This window comes from Centroberyx gerrardi, chromosome 24 (assembly GCF_048128805.1).
Source record: "Centroberyx gerrardi isolate f3 chromosome 24, fCenGer3.hap1.cur.20231027, whole genome shotgun sequence".
Taxonomy (NCBI): domain Eukaryota; kingdom Metazoa; phylum Chordata; class Actinopteri; order Beryciformes; family Berycidae; genus Centroberyx; species Centroberyx gerrardi.
In genome coordinates, this window is record NC_136020.1 from 17,860,417 (window position 1) to 17,880,793 (window position 20,377).

The 20,377-nt window shown below is 43.4% G+C and overlaps 1 protein-coding gene across 2 annotated transcripts in view; it reads left to right on the top strand.

The window, feature by feature from the left end:
• The window catches only part of utp20 (UTP20 small subunit processome component), a 38,325-nt gene that overhangs the window by 2,499 nt on the left and 15,449 nt on the right, over positions 1–20,377 (top strand). The window contains exons 6-39 of one of the 2 annotated variants that reach the window (XM_071900487.2): positions 87–168; positions 473–610; positions 1,455–1,610; positions 2,258–2,410; positions 2,715–2,849; positions 3,126–3,203; positions 3,860–4,038; positions 4,922–5,077; positions 5,528–5,616; positions 5,736–5,841; positions 6,468–6,618; positions 6,817–6,879; positions 6,981–7,148; positions 7,348–7,424; positions 7,811–7,890; positions 8,148–8,412; positions 8,643–8,828; positions 9,077–9,167; positions 9,493–9,578; positions 11,581–11,706; positions 12,259–12,425; positions 13,056–13,264; positions 14,347–14,490; positions 15,036–15,115; positions 15,624–15,859; positions 16,174–16,318; positions 16,516–16,603; positions 17,276–17,419; positions 17,564–17,617; positions 18,048–18,200; positions 18,750–18,905; positions 19,028–19,168; positions 19,496–19,633; positions 20,205–20,344. In XM_071900487.2, the coding sequence (XP_071756588.2) occupies positions 87–168; positions 473–610; positions 1,455–1,610; positions 2,258–2,410; positions 2,715–2,849; positions 3,126–3,203; positions 3,860–4,038; positions 4,922–5,077; positions 5,528–5,616; positions 5,736–5,841; positions 6,468–6,618; positions 6,817–6,879; positions 6,981–7,148; positions 7,348–7,424; positions 7,811–7,890; positions 8,148–8,412; positions 8,643–8,828; positions 9,077–9,167; positions 9,493–9,578; positions 11,581–11,706; positions 12,259–12,425; positions 13,056–13,264; positions 14,347–14,490; positions 15,036–15,115; positions 15,624–15,859; positions 16,174–16,318; positions 16,516–16,603; positions 17,276–17,419; positions 17,564–17,617; positions 18,048–18,200; positions 18,750–18,905; positions 19,028–19,168; positions 19,496–19,633; positions 20,205–20,344 (4,560 nt within the window). The remainder of the gene's footprint in view (positions 1–86; positions 169–472; positions 611–1,454; positions 1,611–2,257; positions 2,411–2,714; positions 2,850–3,125; positions 3,204–3,859; positions 4,039–4,921; positions 5,078–5,527; positions 5,617–5,735; positions 5,842–6,467; positions 6,619–6,816; positions 6,880–6,980; positions 7,149–7,347; positions 7,425–7,810; positions 7,891–8,147; positions 8,413–8,642; positions 8,829–9,076; positions 9,168–9,492; positions 9,579–11,580; positions 11,707–12,258; positions 12,426–13,055; positions 13,265–14,346; positions 14,491–15,035; positions 15,116–15,623; positions 15,860–16,173; positions 16,319–16,515; positions 16,604–17,275; positions 17,420–17,563; positions 17,618–18,047; positions 18,201–18,749; positions 18,906–19,027; positions 19,169–19,495; positions 19,634–20,204; positions 20,345–20,377) is intronic. The other variant, XM_078281909.1, reaches the window with a different exon arrangement.

Below are 20,377 nucleotides of genomic sequence, written 5' to 3' on the forward strand. Positions count from 1 at the left end.
AGTGGCTGGTGAAGGGTGTTTTTAGCAGTCAGACTGCATGTCAAATGTTGGTGGAAATAAATTCCTTCCTTCTTTTCACCCCACAGTTTGTACAGCACACTGCTGGCACACAAGAAGGAGCACATCCGCAAGTTCGCCGCAGAGAGCTTCTCATTTTTGATGAGAAAGGTGGGTGATTTACCTTCCATTACATATCAAACATGAACCGTACCTTCTACTATCCATTCTGAGTTCATCCAGTCCGCTCCTCTTTAATAGAAGCAGGGTTAAAGCCAATGTGAAATACAGCAGAACCTCACTAATCCACAGACTTCATATATCCAAGCTAAATGTTGAATGAAAATATATTTTTGTAATTTTGTGCAACTGTTGAAATGTATTTAAAGTATTTTTGGTACATAATCCCAGATGACCTCCATGACTGAGTTTTTTGACGTGGACGTACTGATGCTCGGCCCGTTCTGTCCCTCAGGTTCCAGACCTCGACGCTCTGCTGAGTCACATGTTCTCCGACCTGCAGCAGCACCCTGACAAGGCGGAGGGAGCAGGCCAGCTGCTGTTTGAGATGTGCAAAGGAGTCCGCAACATGTTCCACTCCTGCACCTCCAATGTGAGTCTCTTTCCCAAGGAGAGGATGTTGAATTTTCTGACGCATTATGCACAAATAAAAGCTACATTGCTATTCAGGCTGAAAAACAACTTGCAGAACTGACTAATGAAACAAGTGCCAGTAATTTTAAATTAGAGGGGAAAGGTGTTTCAGACGGATTCCAAAACGAGATCTTCTGCTGCTGTGCAGGATCCCTGTTCTACAAAGCAAGCTGCATGCTGGAGAAAATTTTTCATCATATTCAGTTCACTCCCCCCACAGTTTTTCACCCCCAATGTTTTTGTCAGGAGTTAAACATTTATAAAGCAAAAGCTGTGCCCAAATGTGTTGCAGTTCACCTCAGAATGGTAATATTCAACAAGGAATCACCACATTAGTTATTGTGTAACATCATTTGTCAGTTTGATATGTAAGGGATAATGTACAGCGGAAGGGTCTGGATCACCCTTTTGTAAAAATGACTGACTCGCTGTACATTATCCTGCTTATTACACTAAACTTACTAAAGACATTAATCATTTGACATGAAATTTTGCTTTAAAATTATTTTACAACAAGCTAAAGTGACTTACAAGCTTCTGGCAAAACAAATAGTCCAACTGTTACTGTCTGCAGTAACCAAGGAGTAGCTTGAGGTGCCGCTAGTTAATTTGAATAGAAATCAACCGAATGGACTGGACTTTTTGACTGCAGTGATGTGATTGGATGTGAAACAGCAGTTTGTTATTCAGAAATAGCAGACCTCAGAATGCGTTCATTGGCCAATCAGAATTGAGTATTCAACAAAGCCATGTAATAATTCCTCTTTTTTCCTGTTTCCTCCATCTCCTCCCCTGTCCCCCAGGCTCTTCCTGTGGCTCTGCGGAAGCTCGGTCCCACAACCGGCCCAGGAGTCTCTCTGCCATGGGACACTGTCCGGGACGCCCTGGATCACATGGCCCAGGCTGCAGCCAATCACGTGGACAGAGAGCACTTCCTGGTTTTGTGGGAGGCCCTACAGGTAAGGCTGCAGGAATTTTAGTCAGTTTTACTTCCAGTCAGAACGTCACATGCAAATTTAGAGGACTGTGGTGGGAAAAATTAAATTTTAACCCTTCCCAAGCAGCCAGATCTGAGATTTGGCAGAGATGGCAATATCGATGCTAAATGAGATGAAAAATATTCTCTGAATGTGGTATGGCTGAGTAGATCATGTTCCTTCTATTCTGTATCCCTTAATTTCAGTCATCGTCTGTTGTTTTTATCCCTGTGTTGAGTAGCGCTGAAACGATTAGTCGATTAATCGATTAGTCAATCGACAGAAAATGAATCGATTATAATTTTCATGTAATTTTTTATCATTTATCAAGTAAAAATAGCAACGTTTGCTAGTTACAGCTTCACAAATGCTAAGATTTGCTTTCTTTTCTCCATTTCATACAATTATTAAATGAATACTTTGGGGTTTTTAGTAAGTAAGAAATTTGAAGAATCATTTTGGACTCTGGTAACTTGTGATGGGCATTTTTCATTATGTTTGATTGATTTTAGAGAATGATTAATCGATTAATCTTTGTCCACTCGACACTGTCCAAAGCCACTGAATAACGTCTTAAAAGTCTTAAGTTGAGTGTCTTGTGACTGATGGCGGTGTGTCCCCACATGCAGGCCAGTGTGCTGGAGGTCCTGGGCCTCCTGGAGGAGAGGCCAGGTGAGGCGGACCAGGCGGCAGAGCAGCTGGAGAGGCTGTTGTTCATTCTCCACACCCTGGTGTCCCACAGGGACGGAGCTAAGGTCACCAGACCAGAGGCCGTCTGCCAGGTAAGGGGAGCGAGATTTATGTGTTAGTGGATGTATGCTGTCAGTGTCCTCCAAAAAAAACAATCACACACCCTTTTCTGTACTTCACACCCCTTCTCTAACCTGTGATATGTCAACTATGTTGTCTTGTTGTCTGTCTTGTTGTTGTCTCTCTTTTACCCTTGTGTTTACCCGGCATAACCAGTTTTCCTTTGAGACAATAAAAATATTGAATTTGATTGAATTGTATCTGAAGTGAAAAAGTGGCACTGGTGCATCTCTAATATATTGCTGTCCAAACCCTGTACTGTCCTCCTGCCTGCAGACGGTGCTGCGGTTGATCCAGAGCCCGGCTCTGTCAGCATCCTGCTCCCGTCTGCTGCTCCAGATCACCTCCTCCCTGCTCCTCGGGGAGAACATCAGCCTGCCCCCCACACTCATCCAGGACACCGTCCAGAAGGTGTGTGTGTGTGTATGTGTGTGTGTGTGTGAGTGTTTAACAGAGAGAGAGAGTTTACATCTGTGTTAGAGGAAGACTATGTTTTGAGTATGGAAGTCTGTGAAGATTTTCATGTGAGAGGATGTGAGAAAGAGAGTTTGGGTGTGTGAGAGACCGAAAATGAATGTGTGCACGCTGTGTCCGTGTGTGTGTGTGTGTGTGTGTGTGTGTGTGTGTGTGTGTGTGTGTGTGTGTGAGGAAGCCTCTCTGACTCTCTGTCTCCATCTTCACCACCAGGTGTTTGGCAGCAGGATGGAGCAGGATCTGATCCTGGAGTTCACCAAGGAGATGTTCACCATGAAACAGTTTGAACAGGTTGGTTAGACTGATATATCGATGTTGGCCTTTTATTAAATATCAGGTATCAGCCAGTCAGTCCGATATGGTGGAGGTTCCAACTTGATCACAGCTACTTCTTTGCACATTTTATTTTTATTTATTCATTTAATTGTTTGATTGTTCGTTTAAAGGCCTAATGTGTCCCAGAGTTTCCCCTATCTTTGAATAGGTGTGATGGGTCACTCTGCCTTAAAGTGCTGCTAAAATAATTTCATTAGTCTGGTTTTCAGTGGAGAGTTTTAGTGTCCCATGATGGTCTAAATGCTGTTTCAGAGGCTTTTCTACACTGACAAGAATAAAATACTGAAGGAAACACTGAATGATTGTAATTTTTTGGCATGAAAATTGTCAAATATAAAGATATTTAATATCGGCAATTGGCAGCTTCAGTCAAAGCTAGCTAAAAGACAAATGCTAATATTAAATAAGATAAAATGTTAAAACCTTTTTCTCCATAACGTGACAAGTGAACTTCGGCATGCCAAGGTTTCCACTTAACAGACACAGTGAGTGAAAAAATGGTTGATGCATCTCTGGTTCTCTCTTCCTCTTTACATCTGTTTGTTTCTCTGCCTGACTCTGTCCCTGTCTCTCTCTCTCTCTTTATGTCTTTCCCCACACCCCACCCCCAGCTCTTCCTCCCCAGCCTGCTGCGGTTCTCAGCGGGGTTGTTCGGCTGTGGCGATGCCCTGTCTCGACACTGCGGCCTGGAGGCGCTGGTCAGTCTGATCCTCGCTAAAGCCCCGCCCCCCACAGACGGCTCCATGGCCTTCGAGACTTACCCGCTGCTCTTCACCGGACAGACCGCAGGGTGAGATACAAAGATGCCCTTGAGCAAGGCACTGAACCCCCATCTGCTCAGCGGCCGACAGTACACAACTGTGATTGTACTGGACAGCTCCCAGTCCTGAATGTGTGGAGCTGTATGAATGTGAAGCAGGTCACCACTGAAGAAGAGCTTGCATGCTTAGTCGACTTTCACTGGATTAATAAAGATTAAAGTAAACAAAAAAAAAAATGGAAGAGAGCTGTATTTTTAGGGAGCATCTTTTAAAAATACAATCGTTATAGGGGAAAGATAGATTTTTTTGCAGGAGATGTGGTGCAACTGGACTGATGAGAAAAAGAGCAAACACTAGATACAGTATGTGAGGAAAATTGAAAACTAAAGGAAAAATTTCTTATAGTTCCAGAAGGTCTTAAATTATCTAACTTTAAGGCCTTAAAAGTATTAAAATGTCTTACCTACAGTTTTAGTTTTATTAGTTTTTTCACCATGCACTGCATGTCCACTCTTAGATTGCTACAGAACAGGGTTAGTAATACAGTATTACCAAACAAGAAGGATCTGCTTCACTTGACAAAGTTGAACTTCATGTCCCTTAACAATTGATTTCCTGGTGTCCTTGTTCTTATACTGCTCATTTATAGTCTAAGAAGTCTTTGGTTAGCTCTGTTCAGTCGCAAATAGGCTTTTAGGTTTTTAAATTGACCAGCTTTATTCTATGACCAGATTCTTAAATTTGACTTTCTGAAACCTGCATATTTCCTGACTTTTCTTACATACTCTTACCTTTAAAGGGTAAATTCAAGGTATTCAAAACATGGTGTCGTGCGTATGAAGTGACAGTAGCAAGAGAATCAAAAAGATGTGGTTTGGCCTCTCCGGTAGCTTTGTGTTTGTTGTCCTCCAGCAGGGTGTTCAGCAGTAAGGAGTCAGGCCCAGAGAAGGAGTCGGCGTCGGTGCCGGAGCTGGTCCTGTCTCTGATCAGCCTTCCCCAAGACCAGAACCAGTCCCTCACTGACCTGTCGCTGCCATGGGCCGCCCTGGTGCTGCTGCCACACCTCAGGTACACTGGCACACACACACACACACACACACACACACACACACACACACACAACTTCTGGAATATCATGGGGTTTTGAGAGAGTTTTCCTCTTTTTCCTTTCCTTTTTTCCCTCTTTTTTTCAACATTTTTCTATTTTTTTCCCGCTTTTTCTCTCTGTTTTCCTGCTTTTTTTCTTTTTCCTCTTTTTCTCTCATTTTTTCTCTCTTTTATCAACGTTTTTCCATTTCCCCCCATCTTTCTCTCAGTTTTCCTGCCTTTTCTCTCCTTTTTTTCCTCTTTCTCTCCATTTTTCCCTCGTTTTCTCTCAGTTTTTCCCTCGTTGTCTTTCCTTTTTTCTCTCTTTTTCTCACTGTTTGCGTGTCGTTTGGACAGCAATGGCGATGTCTGAAAAGATTGCTTCTGAGTCTACAGTCAGGTGTTAAATAGTTTTTTTGTTTGTTTTTTCAGACCTCTGTCTCCGGCTAGTGTCGTTCCCGCGGTGACGGCCCTCCTAAACCACCTGCTGTGTGAGATTGAGACTGACAAACTGGGGAAAGGTTAGTATTGCTTTAATGTTTAGAGTGCGTGGAAAGTGTCAGAGCCATTGATGGCAAAACATTAGTGCAATCTATAACTGGTTATGTTTTACATTCCTTTTTCTCCTGTCACCCCCCAGCCGGTCTGTTTGTAGCCAGACAGGCCCTCAGTTGTCTCCTCACTCTGGACGGCTCCGCCCAGCTGCTCTCGCTGGTCGCCGTGGATAAGATCACCTCAATGCTGCGGTAAGTACTGCATTGTGTGTGTGTGTGTGTGTGTGTGTGTGTGAGCATGGACACGATCACACTTGGATATGGAAAGACATTTGAAAAAGATGCATGCACTAGAAGCATTCAAGTTCAGAAAGTTGTTGTCTTTTCAAAGTCCTGCTCCTAGATCTTGAAGGAGATGTGACCCAGTTAGTGGGGCAAATGGGAAGACGCCACTTTATGAAATGGAAAGACACCTTCGCTCATGTTTTGGTTGTATTGTCTGTTTGGTTGTGGAGTGACAAGGTGTGTACAGATGTCTGCTATCTGTTTTGATGTCATAGCATCCTCTATCTGCATCACATTGCATTGTGTAGTATCATGGCAACAACAAGGATGACAAGTAGCTAGCTAAGTAGCTTCAGGTATAGTTTTCAGGAAGATGGCCAATGTCCAGCATGTACTTTGACATGTCTTAATCCTACTCCTTTATTGTGGCATTTTCATGGAATCCAGTGTTATTAATGCTAACTAGGCTGCTGATCCCGTCATTATGGAGTAGTTTGTGCGGACTGACTTTCATCAAACCAGACAGTAAACACCTTTTTTGGACATTTGTTCAGTAGGCTTACGACCGGCGTGTTCCTTGTTGTTTCTGACAGGAAGTTCCCCACAGACCTGTCGGCCCTGTTGCTAGGAGACCTCTACTACACCCGCCTGTCACTCAGCGGCGTCTCCCAGCACCTCTCCCACAGCGCACTGCTGGAGCTCTACCAGATTCTGCACGCCAACCTCTCCTCCAACCTCTCCAAGGTACGCCTCCAGTCGCAGCAGCAACAGCTTAAAGGGATAACTTGAGATTTGGAAAGACCAAACCAAAAAACGGCTTGTTAGTGTAGTTAACTTTCTCTCTGCAAGCTTGTGACAAGAAGTTGTTTTTTCCCCCAATTTTTGTAAAGCTCACTAGATTTCACCACTAGATTTTCACTAGTTGATCGGTTTCTTTCCCAGATCCGCCTCCTGACTCTGAGGATCCTCACTCACTTTGAGGCGGAGCTCCCTGCACAGACTGAGGTACAACTGTCAATAAACCAAGGACTGTCATAAAACCCTTTATCAAATAACATTAGACATTAGAGTTAACCCACTGTGTGTGTGTGTGCCCTTCTGTCCAGGGTGAGGAGAGTGTGGAGGTGCAGCCGGTGTTTGCGGTGTGCCTGCAGGCGGAGCTGGTGCCGGCCTCGGTGCAGGACTACAGAGAGAAGCTGCTCCACCTCCGGAAGCTGCGACACGACCTGGTGCAGCGCAGCCTGCCGCGGGGCCCGCAAGGCGCCTTCCAACAGGTACATCTGCTGCCAGTTCATCCTGTTGGTTACTGCCGCTGATTACTTCCTTACTCATACCATATTTAAAGTGGCAATAAGCAAGATATCCACAGAAACCAACATGACTTATTAACATGCATTACTTTGTTGACATACCAACAACGTTAGTAAAAACATTACAAACCAACACGCTTTGGTTCTGCTTCTTCCCTTTCAGGTGCCTCTGCGTTACCTCATAGCAATGCTGTTCGTCAATTTCAAGCCATTGTGGGACGCAGTCATTGAGCTACTTGTGTGAGTAGAACTGATCCTGCCACAGTTCAAACAAATTCAAAAGAACAGACTTAAAGGGACATCTCTGTTTTGAATTTAAGTAATTTATTTAAGAGCCAGGCACTTTTCACATGAAAGTATGTTTCAGAATTTCTCCTTCTCCTACCCTAATAATGGCATTTTAGAAATCAATGGTTATTACTAGCTGCAAGCTATGCTATTTTGCCTTGGTACTCATTGGTTTAAATGAGGAATGCTAACAAGCTGTATTTGTCAACACCACAGAATCTATTTCCCCACAATTTGACAATTGCCTGAGCACAAATTAGACATACTCAACTTGCCAACAACAACAAATTCGTCTTTTGAGCCCACACTGACTTGGTTTGTCTCCTTTCTCCTCCCAGGACCCATGCCAGAGGGATGGACAACAAGGACTTCTGGAAGGTTTACCATGAACATCTGGAGATGGTGGCAGGTCTAGCTGGTAAGGCTTCCTGCTAGGCTTCAGGTTCAGAGCGTCATGTTTGCATGAGTTGCATGTAAATTGTTTGTTTTCCATGCTGGGACACAGCTTTGGTGCATCTGCCAAAATGTCAACACACCAGTGTTTCACCTGTATTTATTTAGCAGTGTTTTCCAACCAAGTGTGCACTACTAAAGGAAATGTAAAAGGAAATGCAAAAACACTATAGGGGTAACTTTGCAGCACATCACCCATACTTCCTCCTCTGCATATCTTAGAAAAAGAACTGCAAGAGAACAGCGAAGACGACGACGACGACGACGAAGGGGAATCGGATCTTCACGGCGAGCCGGGCTGTGATGTCATTGAGAGCGGAGATGTGGGTGTGCTCTTCCTGCAGCAGGTGAAGTTGACCTCTGACCCCAAGGAGAGGACGGACTTCACCAACTTCCGCAGCCTGCTGTGGCGCGCCATGGCCCAGGTGCCTGACAGGGTGGAACCACGCAGCAGAGAACTCAGCCCTCTGCTGCTCAGGTTTATCAGGTTAGTTACTACAGTGTTGAACCCAAACCAAGGTCATGTCGCCTTTTTGACATACAAAACTTGTCCAGAAGCCACAGATGTCTCAATTAAGTCCCAAACATTATGTAAGGCTTAAAAAGATCTGTGCCATGGGAGCGCCAAGTATGAAGACGTGATGTTTTTCTCTGGTAAAATATTCTTTCACTCATATCTGACTGACTCATATCTCACCCTCCGCTCTTATTGGACAGGAATGAGTTTTACCCCGCTGACCTGCTGGTGGCGCCCACTCAGGACCTGAGGAAGAGGGAGAGCGCTGCCCTGGAGGAGTCTGGGATGGCCGGGGAGGAAGAGGACGAGAAGGAGGAGGAGGAAGAGGAGGCAGAGGAGGGAGGGAGACCGCAGAGGAAGGCACTTCCAAAGAGAGCCGCTGCCAAGTAAGACATCAGAACGGCTTGTAATGTTCATTATCATTAACAGCTCTTATACAAATTGATTTTCAAGGTTAGTCTAATTATTTGGTGAGTATTTATTGATGTTAGAATGCTACACATAGCACCTTTTACAGATATGAACGTGATGAAACAGCTATGAAGCCCCTCAGCCTCCTGCAGAATACTTTGAGTTATGGCTGTTGTTGATTCTGCTAAATTTATGTGTGATTTATTTATTTTTTCTCCCACAGACAGCTGATTACTCATCTGAAGCTGTTTGCCAAGTTCACCAACCCCCGCGCTCTCTACCTGGAGGGCAGCCTCAGTGAGCTGTACAACCAGGTAATCCTGCAACTTCACAGCCTCTCTTTCACAAATCTTAGTCTTGGCACTTTATCAGTATCAGGGCTTGCTTGATACTTTCTTCCTGAATATTGCAATTTTGATTGGAATTGCGAGACATGTGGATACAGGCATTTCTTTGTTCATTTAGACACATAGTTTCATTTTCAGCAGTTGAAAAAATGAGGAAAAACAGGTGGTGTGAGATGCTAATGCTTTGGACTTGCTCTGTTTGAACGTATTTAAGATTGAGGATTTTCTCTCTCTCTCTCTCTCTCTCTATCTCTCTCTCTCTCCTTCTCCCTCCCTCCCTCTCTGTTTTCAGTTGCTGTGCCATCAGGACCAGCAGATTCAGAGAGCGGTGCTGGAATGTGTTCTCACATACAAAGACCCCAACATACTACCATACAAGTAAGACACCTTTTACAGAATGATCTTCATACAACCAGGCAGGTCATTCAGTTCAGAGCAGGTTCTTGTCTGTATTGATGATATGGCAAAAGGCAGAGCTGCCTCTCAAAATTACATTCACGTAGCTTGTCAAACGCACAAAACAACCTGTGTGGAATCAATAACTCTCTAGACCAAGCATGTTTGGAGCAGGCTAGTCGAAGTCTGGAGCGTTTACTCCTTAAGTTCTGTTCATTTGGCAGGTGAGAGCAATGCCATTTGAACTCAGGTGGCACCAAATAACGGCAGTGAAGTAAGTCTCAGTCCTCATCCAAGTGAACTGTGGTGCGGTTTGTTACGAGTGAGAACTTAGTCCGAACCAAATCCCGGAAACGACCCCAAATGCGAGGTTTAATGGGTATAAGGAGATGGATGTTGATATCAGATAGCCATTGGTTACTCATAGTTGGAAAGCCTAGCATAACTCAGTCAAAGGCAAACCACTGTCTCCACTGATGCACTTTGCGCATATTCGGTTATTTCTTCACGTCGTGATCTCAACTGGTATGAAGAGCAGTGAAGGTAAATTACAGCAAAGAACGCAGACAAGTCCATCATGCTTAGCTAAAGTTACTGGAGTCAGATTTGTTTTGACTCCCTGCAGCCAAAACCTCTAACCTGGCAGAATGTCAGCTTACCAAAACTCCATGTGACTTTTGTTTACAAGCCCTGGTTCGCTTGTAATTGGGCAGTATGAACCTAATAATAATAATAATAATAAAACTTTATTTATAGAGCACCTTTCAAAACCAAAGTTACAAAGTGCTTCACAACAAGGAAGTGTAAGGAAGAAAACATTAAAATTAAACTGAAGGTACTGATAAAATAAGCATAGTAAAGAGATATAAAAACAAATAAAAACAAATAAAAAACGGAAGGTACTGATAAAATAAGCATAGTAAAGAGATATAAAAACAAATATAAACAAATAAAAAACTGAAGGTACTGATAAAATAAGCATAGTAAAGAGATATAAAAACAAATAAAAACAAATAAAAAACAGAAGGTACTGATAAAAAACGCATAGCAAAGAGATAAAAAAGACAAACAAATGACAGTAAATAACACAAAATCTTAAAGGAAAATAAAAAAATGCAATAATGAACGAGGCAAACTTGGCTACAATCAGACCAGGATTAAACGTAAGCTTTCCGATAAAAGTATGTTTTTAGAACGATCCAAATACAACAAAGTAAACCACTCTGGTTGGTTGAGACCAAAGAGAATGGACAGTAGGTCTGATTAAGAGCCGGAGAGGTGAACTAATATACAGAACTTTTACAGTATATTTCTCATACAGCAGCAGTCTCCCACTCTCTCAATGGGGTCATTGTGAGCGCCTCTGATAGGAATCGGGGCTCTCGTCTCTCGGCCCGTCTCTACGGTTACAGAAGGCTTTGCGGCCCGCAGGAATGTTAACGTTCCACCTAAGCGCTGATTCTGCTCGACATTATGCCCTCTACTCTCTGTTATCAAGCTATCCATTTACCGCACCTCTAGCCAACCTGCGGAGAGATAGCATAGTTGCACACCTGCATAGTTTCGGGGGGGGGTTTTACATTACAAATGATTGTTCTGTGCCTCTTTGTTCAGCCACAAAGGGTCAGGCTGTCACACTGACCTGGTTTCAGGAGGATGACAGATGTGGAGTGTGGAGATCCTGTCGTCCGCTAGATTATAAAGTTAAAACCTTGCTGCTGCTTTAAGGTTTCAGTCTGCCTTTGAAACCTTCTTTTGTTGCACCCATGGAGGCTAATATGCTTCTTTGATGTTCATTCGTATCTTATGATGTGCAATATGGCTTTTGGCCTTTATTTGCCATCGTTATTGTTTATTAATATCATATTGCATCATTATGAGGGTACATTTACAGTTACATACAGTTTCAAGCATGTGGGGCTGACCCTGCACTCTGACCTCTGTGTGTGTGTGTGTGTGTGTGTGTGTGTGTGTGTGTGTGCAGAGAGAATCTTGAGAGGCTGCTGGACGACAAACACTTCAAAGAGGAGATCGTCCATTTCAACATCTCCGAGGAGAGAGCAGTGGTCGATGCTTTGCACAGGGCCCAGCTCATCCCGCTGCTCATGAGGTAGGTGTGTGTGTGTGTGTGTGTGTGTGTGTGTGTGTGTGTGTGTGTTGCAGGGTAAGAAATCAGTAGGCATTATTCACTCCCTTGATCTGATTTTTAAGGGCATTTTGGACCTTTTTGGGGCTATTTTTTATTTAACTATGAAATAATACATTTGCATTGCATATTGGCAAATAAACAGGAGGGAGGATGGTGTTGTTTTCCTCACTCTCTGTCCCAAACTAGTCTATCTTCCACCCCTTGATTGTTGAGTATGTTTTTATTTATTTATTATTTATTTTTTACTCCACATTTTTAATTACGCTCCCATTTTATGAGCATTCAAGACCATTTTTGCCCCGAGGCCTTTTTGTTTAGTTTTTTTTTTTTTTTCATATATTTCTAGCAGTGGGGTTATTTTTTACAGTACAGTAACGGTTAGCTGGTTAAAACGGCAACTAAAACCCCAAATACTGAAAAGTCGACTAATCAGTTAAAACAGCTTTACCACAAATGATTACACCTTTGATTTTCTACCAGTTTTCAACCCTGTGTGTCCCGTGTGTGACGTAGGATCCTGTTCGGCCGGCTGCGCAGCAAGGCGGGCAGTAAGTTCCAGGGCAAAGCCAGCGCCGCCTCCCGCTCCTCCATCGTGCTTCGCTTCCTGGCTGGCTGCCAGTCTCAGGAGCTGGGGATGTTCATCGACCTGCTGCTGGAGCCCGTCCGCCTCCATGGCCAAGGTGGGACATGAAAGATTTTCTCAGACGTGAAACTTGATTTGTGCTGAGATTTTCTACCACACTAGAACACCTTGTATAAGGAGCAGCAGGAAACATCTTCTATAGTCTTTGCAGTCATTTTCCCATTCAGAAAAAGCCAAGGATTTTGATATTTTTCAATTCATTTGTAGCTCTAATTGACATACTGCACAACTAAACTGTATTAATTTGGTGGGTGTGTCATTACAGTATAGAAAATGCTCTACATGACAAAAATCATAACTCTCAAAAATAGTCATTTTTTAGTTTCTGTTCAAAAATCATATTTTCTGCTTTCTGTTGGCCTTCAATAGTGATAAACTGTGTTTTTAACATACTGCTCTGAAGAGAACTTTATCCAGAGAGAGGAATTTTTGGCGAAGTAAATGGATGAAATTTGGTTTTGAATCTGATTTGGGTTCAAATTTGGCACCTGGACTTTCTCACAAGTCATCCTCTCTCTCCCTCTCTCTCTCTCTCCTATCTTTCTTAGTAAAGCAGAAATGCCACAAAACTCTTGATGGCTGGTTGCACAAGCAAAATAAATCTCTCTTAAAAGTCAAATGTTAAAAGCAGCATTTTTACTCTGCAAATCCGCCTCTCTGCCCTCAGGTCCGTGTCTGGCTGCGGTGGAGCGAGCGGTAGCTGGGACGGACGCGGGTGCCGTCCTGCCGCTGGGCCGCCAGCACAGCCTGCTGAACATCGTCAACGTGGTGATCCACAAACTGGGCCACCTCATCCACGACTCCCTGCCCAAGGTGCTGCAGATCCTGCTGTGTGTCACAGCCTCTGTATCCACCATCCTGGACACCAGGGAGCAGGTAATCAGGGTTACTAATCAGGGCCGGGTGTTGATAAGATTTTCTCAATGTTCATTTCTTAGTGATTCCTTCTTAATGATCTGATTCCGTTATGGTTCCCTAATCGATTCCTTTCTTATATATATTATCTTAATAGAACTTTATAGCACCTCAAAACTACTAAGTCTCTGAATTAATTAAAATTATGCTACAAAAATAATTGGAATGAATGCAAAATTAACTGTTCAGACCCTACTGTTTCATTATTGTGTTAAGTGTGTCTTTATCATCACACTTTCGATCTATTCTTTCCTAATGTTTGCCAGGTGTAGTTTGTCCTTATCGAAGCGTAGACACACTTTCTTTCGTTTCTGTGTAATGTTTGCCGTGCTCGCCCTGCTGCTTTGTGCTTCAGTTATAAGGAAGCTGCTCCCAACACAGCAGGCGAGGGGAGAATGGAGAGCAATCAGTCAGTTCAATAGTGAATTAAAATTTGCACTGGGAATAGATAACGGGAATTGATAATGCAAGCATGTTCTTCAGTGGAACCGAGTCTGTGTTCCCCAAACCTACAACACAATGAAAGTGTCTGTGTCAATTTGTGAAATGTGCAAAACAGTCAGAGAAGCGGGTTTGTGGCTAGAGGGTTGCCAGCTCAAATCCCAGACTGGCTGGGAAAATCCACAGTCTTCCCTTCCATCAACAACTAACAAAGTGCCATTTAGCAAGGCACTTAAGCCCCTATCGACTGTGGTTGTACTGGGCAGCTACCAGGTTTGAAAGTGTGTAACTGTGAGTGGGAATCAGGGCATTTTCTGAAATAGAGCATACACGATCGGTCAATCCTCCCTTGATAATTAGAGGGTAATGTTTGATTTTCTACAGTGCCTACAAACATTACAAATGTAAACAAACCTTTTACACCCCCCAAAAAACATGTAAAATCCATGTTTTTTCCGGCATGTATGTCAGACCTTGCTTCAGAAACCACAGACCGTAAATGAAATTAAATGGAAAAAATGTCTTCTGTAAAATCACTTGGGTTGTAAATAGTGTGATGATTTCCTCACGCTGAGTTCCTCCTCTCCTCTCATCGTGTGCAGCTGAAGGCGGGTTGTATCAGTCCTCTGAAGAACCTGAGGCGACTCGGCATCCTGAGGATCCAGGACTTCTTCGACGGCTTCGACTCCTACAGCTTCAGCCCCGACGAGCTGGACGCCGTCTTCCAGGCCGTCGTCTGGCCTCAGGTAGATGCTGTGAAGATGGGAACTTTTCAGGGGTTTTCAGTCGTTTTAAATACATAATTCCCATTTATTTGTTTCTTTTTTTTTGTTGATGCATTGTTTATTACAGCAGTAATACCCAGAAGGGCGTTCTTTTCTGGTATTATGGGTACAGTGGTGAAAGAATAGGTACTAATTTTTTTTGTGCAATTGTGTTTTATTGTCATGTCTTTTTTATGTACTTATTTTTCTCTCTGTTATGTAAAGCACTTTGTAACTGTGTTTTGATAAGTGCTATATAAATAAAGTTTATTATTAATATATTATTATTAAAGTGCCTGTAAACACAGTAAAGAACCTCCTTTTGGGTATTATGGCTTTTATAGAATGGTTACCCACTGTCTGAAAAGTTTTCTCCAAAGTAGTATACATGCATAAAACTGAAAAAAAAATACAGGAGGAAGCAAGAAAAGATCAGCATAGCAACAACCCACTAGCCATGCTGTATGAGAGCTATGATGTGGACAATTTCCATATCATTGTGCTTATTTGCATTTCTTTTTCCCCAGGTGTGTCGTCTGCCCACGGAGAGCCCCTACTCCCCCACCCCGCTCCTTAAAATCATCCATCTGTGGAGCAAGAATGCCAGGTCAGAGTCCAAACTGTCTCTCCCATCTCTGATTTCCATCCGTCTCATTCCCATATCTCTTCTCTCCTCCATCCATCCATATGTGACTCACAGCAACCCGCTGTCCAAGATGGATAATAATTATTCCACCATTTCATATCTTCACTCTGTCTGTCATCCATCTCTCTGTCCATTTTTTCATTTACATTTTACCCAGCTAATAGAGGCTCTTATCCAGACTGAGTTAAAATAAATACAAAGTAGAATTTGACATTCCTATATCATGAACATAGCAAGCAGCCCCAAAATATGGAGTTTAATGGACAAAATAACAATGCAAACACAGCAGAATAGTGAATAGTGAAAACATTCATGGATCATTAACAACGTATCTCTCTCTCTGTCTCTCTCTCTCTCTGTCTCTCTCTCTCTCTCTCTCTCTCTCTCTCTCTCTCTCTCTCTCTCTCTCTCTCTCTCTCTCTCTCTCTCTCTCTCTCTCTCTCTCTCTCTCTCTCTCTCTCTCTCTCAGGTATTTCCCCCTCCTGGCCAAGCAGAGGCCAGACCACCCGGAGTGTGACGTCCTCCTCAACGTCTTCGCTCTGCTCTCCGCCAAGAACGCTTCCCCGGCGACCGTTGCCATGGTAATGGACATGGCCGAGTCCCTGGCAACTGCAGCGGACTTTGTCGCCTCAGAGTCTGAGGCGGAACTGAGCGTCAACGGCTGTGTGTTCCCTCAGCCTGCGGAGGGCGCTCTCATTACTGCAGGTCAGCAAAGGAGATTTTTTACTTTATTGACATTAATTAGTGTTTCCATGTACGTGCACCAGTTTGAAGAAACCCTATAATAGCTGAGATATACAAATATTTGCCAGAAAGCAGATTTGAGTTTTAGTCGTACAACGTTGTGCAGCAGAAATAATCTCATTGGTTGACTTAAACCTCAGTAGGCGGAGCCAAAGAACCACATTTCTGCCTCCAGAGCAGCTCTACCTCAAGAAATGTTTATATAACTAAAACTCCAATGTGCATCCCCGATGTTCCCCGAGGTTCAGTGTCCCTGTTGTTGTTGTCTCCTCCAGACTCGTTGACCCAGGGCTCCAGACTGCTGCTGCCTCACATCTCCACCCTGCTGCACTACCTCAGCGGAATCGTACGCAACACCGACCGGCTCAAGAAGAAGAAGTTCAGGGTGCAGGTGGCCAGGGAGCTCAACATCCTCTCCAAGTGAGTTGTGATTCATTGATAGATCATCTGTATGTCTGTCTTTCAGCAAAACTTACCCATTGGCTCACATTCCCAGTACTCCAGTACATTTCACTGTACGTTGGGCATCAACTCGGTGGATGCTGAGAATTGACCTGCATGCAGTTTTGCCTGTTTCTGCAAATTAATATCTGGATGTGTCACTTTCTGTCTGGCAGGGTCAGTCGCTTTGTGAGCGACAAGGAGCAGAGCTCGGTGCTCATCAGCCTGCTGCTGCCGTACCTCCAGAAAGCCAAAAACCCTCCGGTAAAACTTCCAGCTTATTACTAGCCTGTTCTGTGAAAAACTGTTAAGATAAAGTGGTCAAATTAGATTCATTTCATAGTGGTGACACTGTATTGATAAGCAGTGCAGATACTCTCCATCACAGGGTTTGATCCAGTGTTCTCTGGTTGAAAGATGGTTTCTTTAACCACAAGGCCATCCTGTTGCCTTATGTCTCCATGAAGTCACCCCATGTGCACATGTGTTCATGTATATAAATCTTGATTATATTTCCCAAAGTCATAGGAGGAAGATATTGTCGCTATCGGGTGAAAATCTTGTATCTCTAAAATGTCAACTTTTCAGGAGCTAAGAAACGCAGCCTCGTTTTTAGCTTGGTTTGAAAGGGTTTCATAAGCCCAAGAGTCGTAGAGTTTTCTCAACCAATAGAGGACCAAGCAAACCTTCAATTGAAGTTAAAGCATCACCAACATTGGAGTTACAAGGTTTTCACATGACAACGGCAATGTGCAAGTTCTGTTTTAGGTTGGATTGATTGAAACATTAACTTTGAATCCAGGAGAACGCTCGTAATGAATTATTGATTTCACCTGTTAACTCCAATTCAAAGATGAAGGGGAGATTGTACGTCTTCATGTCACCCGTCAATGACCTTTCCGTGTGTGTGTGTGTGTGTGTGTGTGTGTGTCTCAGGAGACGGAGATCGACATCCTGGCCACAGTGCAGAACCTGCTGAGACAGTGTTTGGAGCCGTCCGCCTTCCTCCGGCCAATCAGCAAGCTCTTCTCCATCATCCACAGCAGGCTGCCCAGGCAGGCCCTCACCAGCCTCTTCCAGGTACGCCAGCAAACCTGCCATAAGTGTGTTTACATGCACACAGTAATTTGCATAAAATAGGTAATGACTATTTCATGCATATCCCATCTCACTAGATCAAAATTGTTTGAGTCTTACTTGCTGTCTGTGTTGCTCTGCCTTCAGACTCTGTCAGACCTGGAGCCTTCACTAGCATACATCACCAATACAGCTGCAAAGGTGAGTTTATTTACTTCTCTACACACACAGACACACACACACACATATTTCAACACAAAGGTTCTGATGTAATTCTCTCTTATACTGTTTTTTGCTGAGCACCTACTAGGGTTATATCAAAATATCTGTTTGCCAATATATTGGACCACAAAACACTGAATACTGGTATTTTTGCCGTGAAAATGGTCAAATTTAACGATTGAATATTGGCACAAAACATCGGCAAACAGTAAAATATTGGTATCAGCTATCACCCATATTGATCAAACCCTATTTAGAAATCTGACTTGGATGTTAGAGGAAAGGTGGGTTTCCATCAGAGATGTTTCATTGAATTTGGCCTGTAACACCTCCAGAAGCCTCAGAAGTAAAATCCTATTACACCCACTAATAAACTAACTATTAAATACAAATTTTCTTGCCCTTCCAGCTTAATGCGTTTGACAGTCGACACTTGGATGAGATCTACTTTGACGTGCGCCTGTCAGCTTTCCAAGACGCCACCAGGCACATCAAAGACATGCAGACTCTGGACATGGACTACATCAGCACCATCATGCACAACTGCTTCCACACTTATGAAGTGAGTAGATAGTTTAGTAATAGTGATTGTAGCATTTGGCATTCTCAGTTTGAGGCTATCAGTTTTTCTTCTTCTGGTGTTTGTCACATTGATGAGGAGAAACACTTTTGTCCTTCTGCTGCTAAAGGCATATTATTATTGTTAGCCTTCCTCATTTAAACCAATAGCTACTGCTAGCTGTGAGCTAACTTGAGTATTAACAATGCTAATATACTGCATTGTCTTTAAGTAAAGTGATAATAGATGATCTAGACCCATTTTAAATACGTGAGGATTCTGTCTCTTTTTCATTCACACTATAGTGACAGTCAAAAGACTAAAACTAAAAACTGTTGAGTTTTTTTTTTTAGATATTTTGGTGAGTTTTAGAGGCAGAATTTTTAGACTCAGCTTAGATTTTTTTCCTCATTTTTTGTTTGTTGGTAAAAATGTCTTTCCCATGGCTAATTTTAGTCTTAGTTTTTATATTATATTGTTTTATATCTTGGCCTGTTTAACACAGTTATTTTGCCTCATTAACTGTTTGATTGATTCCTTCATGCGGTGTAGATTGAAGACATGTCGCTGGGGGACAACGCCACCCTGTGTCTGTCTGCGGTGATAACCCAGCTGGCAGCAGTGGGGGCTGGAGAGCAGGCCTATAAGGACATCGTACAACACACCATCCTGGACGCTGTACACAAGGGGCTCCGCAGCAAGAAAGATGTACTGACACACACACACACGCCATATCTACAGTTTATGCTCTACATATCAAGCCACTCGACTCGATTTGAACTCCTGCTGTCTTCTCTCCCTCTGTCTCGTCCCTCCCTTCACCCTGTCAGAGTGTGCAGCATGAATACACCACGGTGCTCGCCTGCCTGGTGAAGACGTTTCCCTCCAAGAAAGAGTTCAGAGACCTGGTGCAGCTCACCGACTACAACGACCTCGAGTCGGACTTCTTTGAACACATGAAGCACATCCAGGTAAGAGAGGAACTGGCAAACGTTAAGGGATCGCATGACTGAAAAGTACAGAGGCTTACATCTTTGAAGCGGTCCGTTTGGCTCTCTGAGACCCAATAAACTGATTCTCTCTCCCTTTTATTTAAAGTTACACACCTCTCTTTGTCTTTATCTCCCCCTTTCTTACCCTTACACACCTCTCTTTATGTCCTTATTTCTTTCTCTCACCTCTCTTCCTTTTTGTTTCTTACTCTTACATACCTCGCTCCCTTTCTTTCTGATGGTTACACACATACACATAAAACCCTGACATATGTGTGTGTGTGTGTGTTTTGTGTTTCTGTTTAGATCCACCGTCGGGGTCGAGCCCTGAGGAAGTTGGCCAAGCAGCTGACCGAGGGCACGGTGGTGATGACATCACGCTCCCTCCAGAACTACATCATGCCGTACGCCATGACCGCCCTGTTCGACGAAAAGATGCTCAAGGTGGCTCATGAACGCACACACAAACTTGTATACACATGAAGGTTTTCATTCCAAAATGCTACATATATCAATTTAGGGACAATTTTCTACCTGAAATTTATAATACATTAAAAAATACAGCAGATTCTATCTTCAGAAACATAACTGTTTTTGTAAGCAGACATTATTTTCATACCTGCAATACTTTGATAATTGTAGGCATAATTTTTTTGTTTTTTCTAAATGGTGACTATTTCATTTTGGAATGAAACGCACCTCAGCCAATTTCTTGGTGTGCCTTTACCTTGTTGTTAGTGAGTCATTTTGTCCCAGTAAAATGTTTTTTGAGAGAGAGAGACAGACACAGAGAGAGAGAGAGAGAGACACACACAGAGAAAGACAGAGAGAGGCCATTTACTTTGTTAATGATACATGAAAGAGAGAGATTTTTTTTGACTCCCTATGCGTACCTTTCAAGTTAGCGCACTAGTGTGTACAGCAGTTGACCTCACACACCTTTTTGCATGTGAGCGCGTGTGTGTGTGTGTGTGTAACCTCCCATCCCTTCTGCCCGCCTCCCTCCATATTGCAGCATGAGAACATGATATCGGCGTCGGTGGAGGTCGTGGGCGCTGTGTGCCGCAGGCTGACCTGGTCCAAATACCTCTACTACCTCCGACACTTCATCCACATCCTGCAGACCGCACAGGCCGAGCAGAAACTGGCCGTCAGGTAGACAACGGCCGTGTGTGTGTGTGTGTGTAT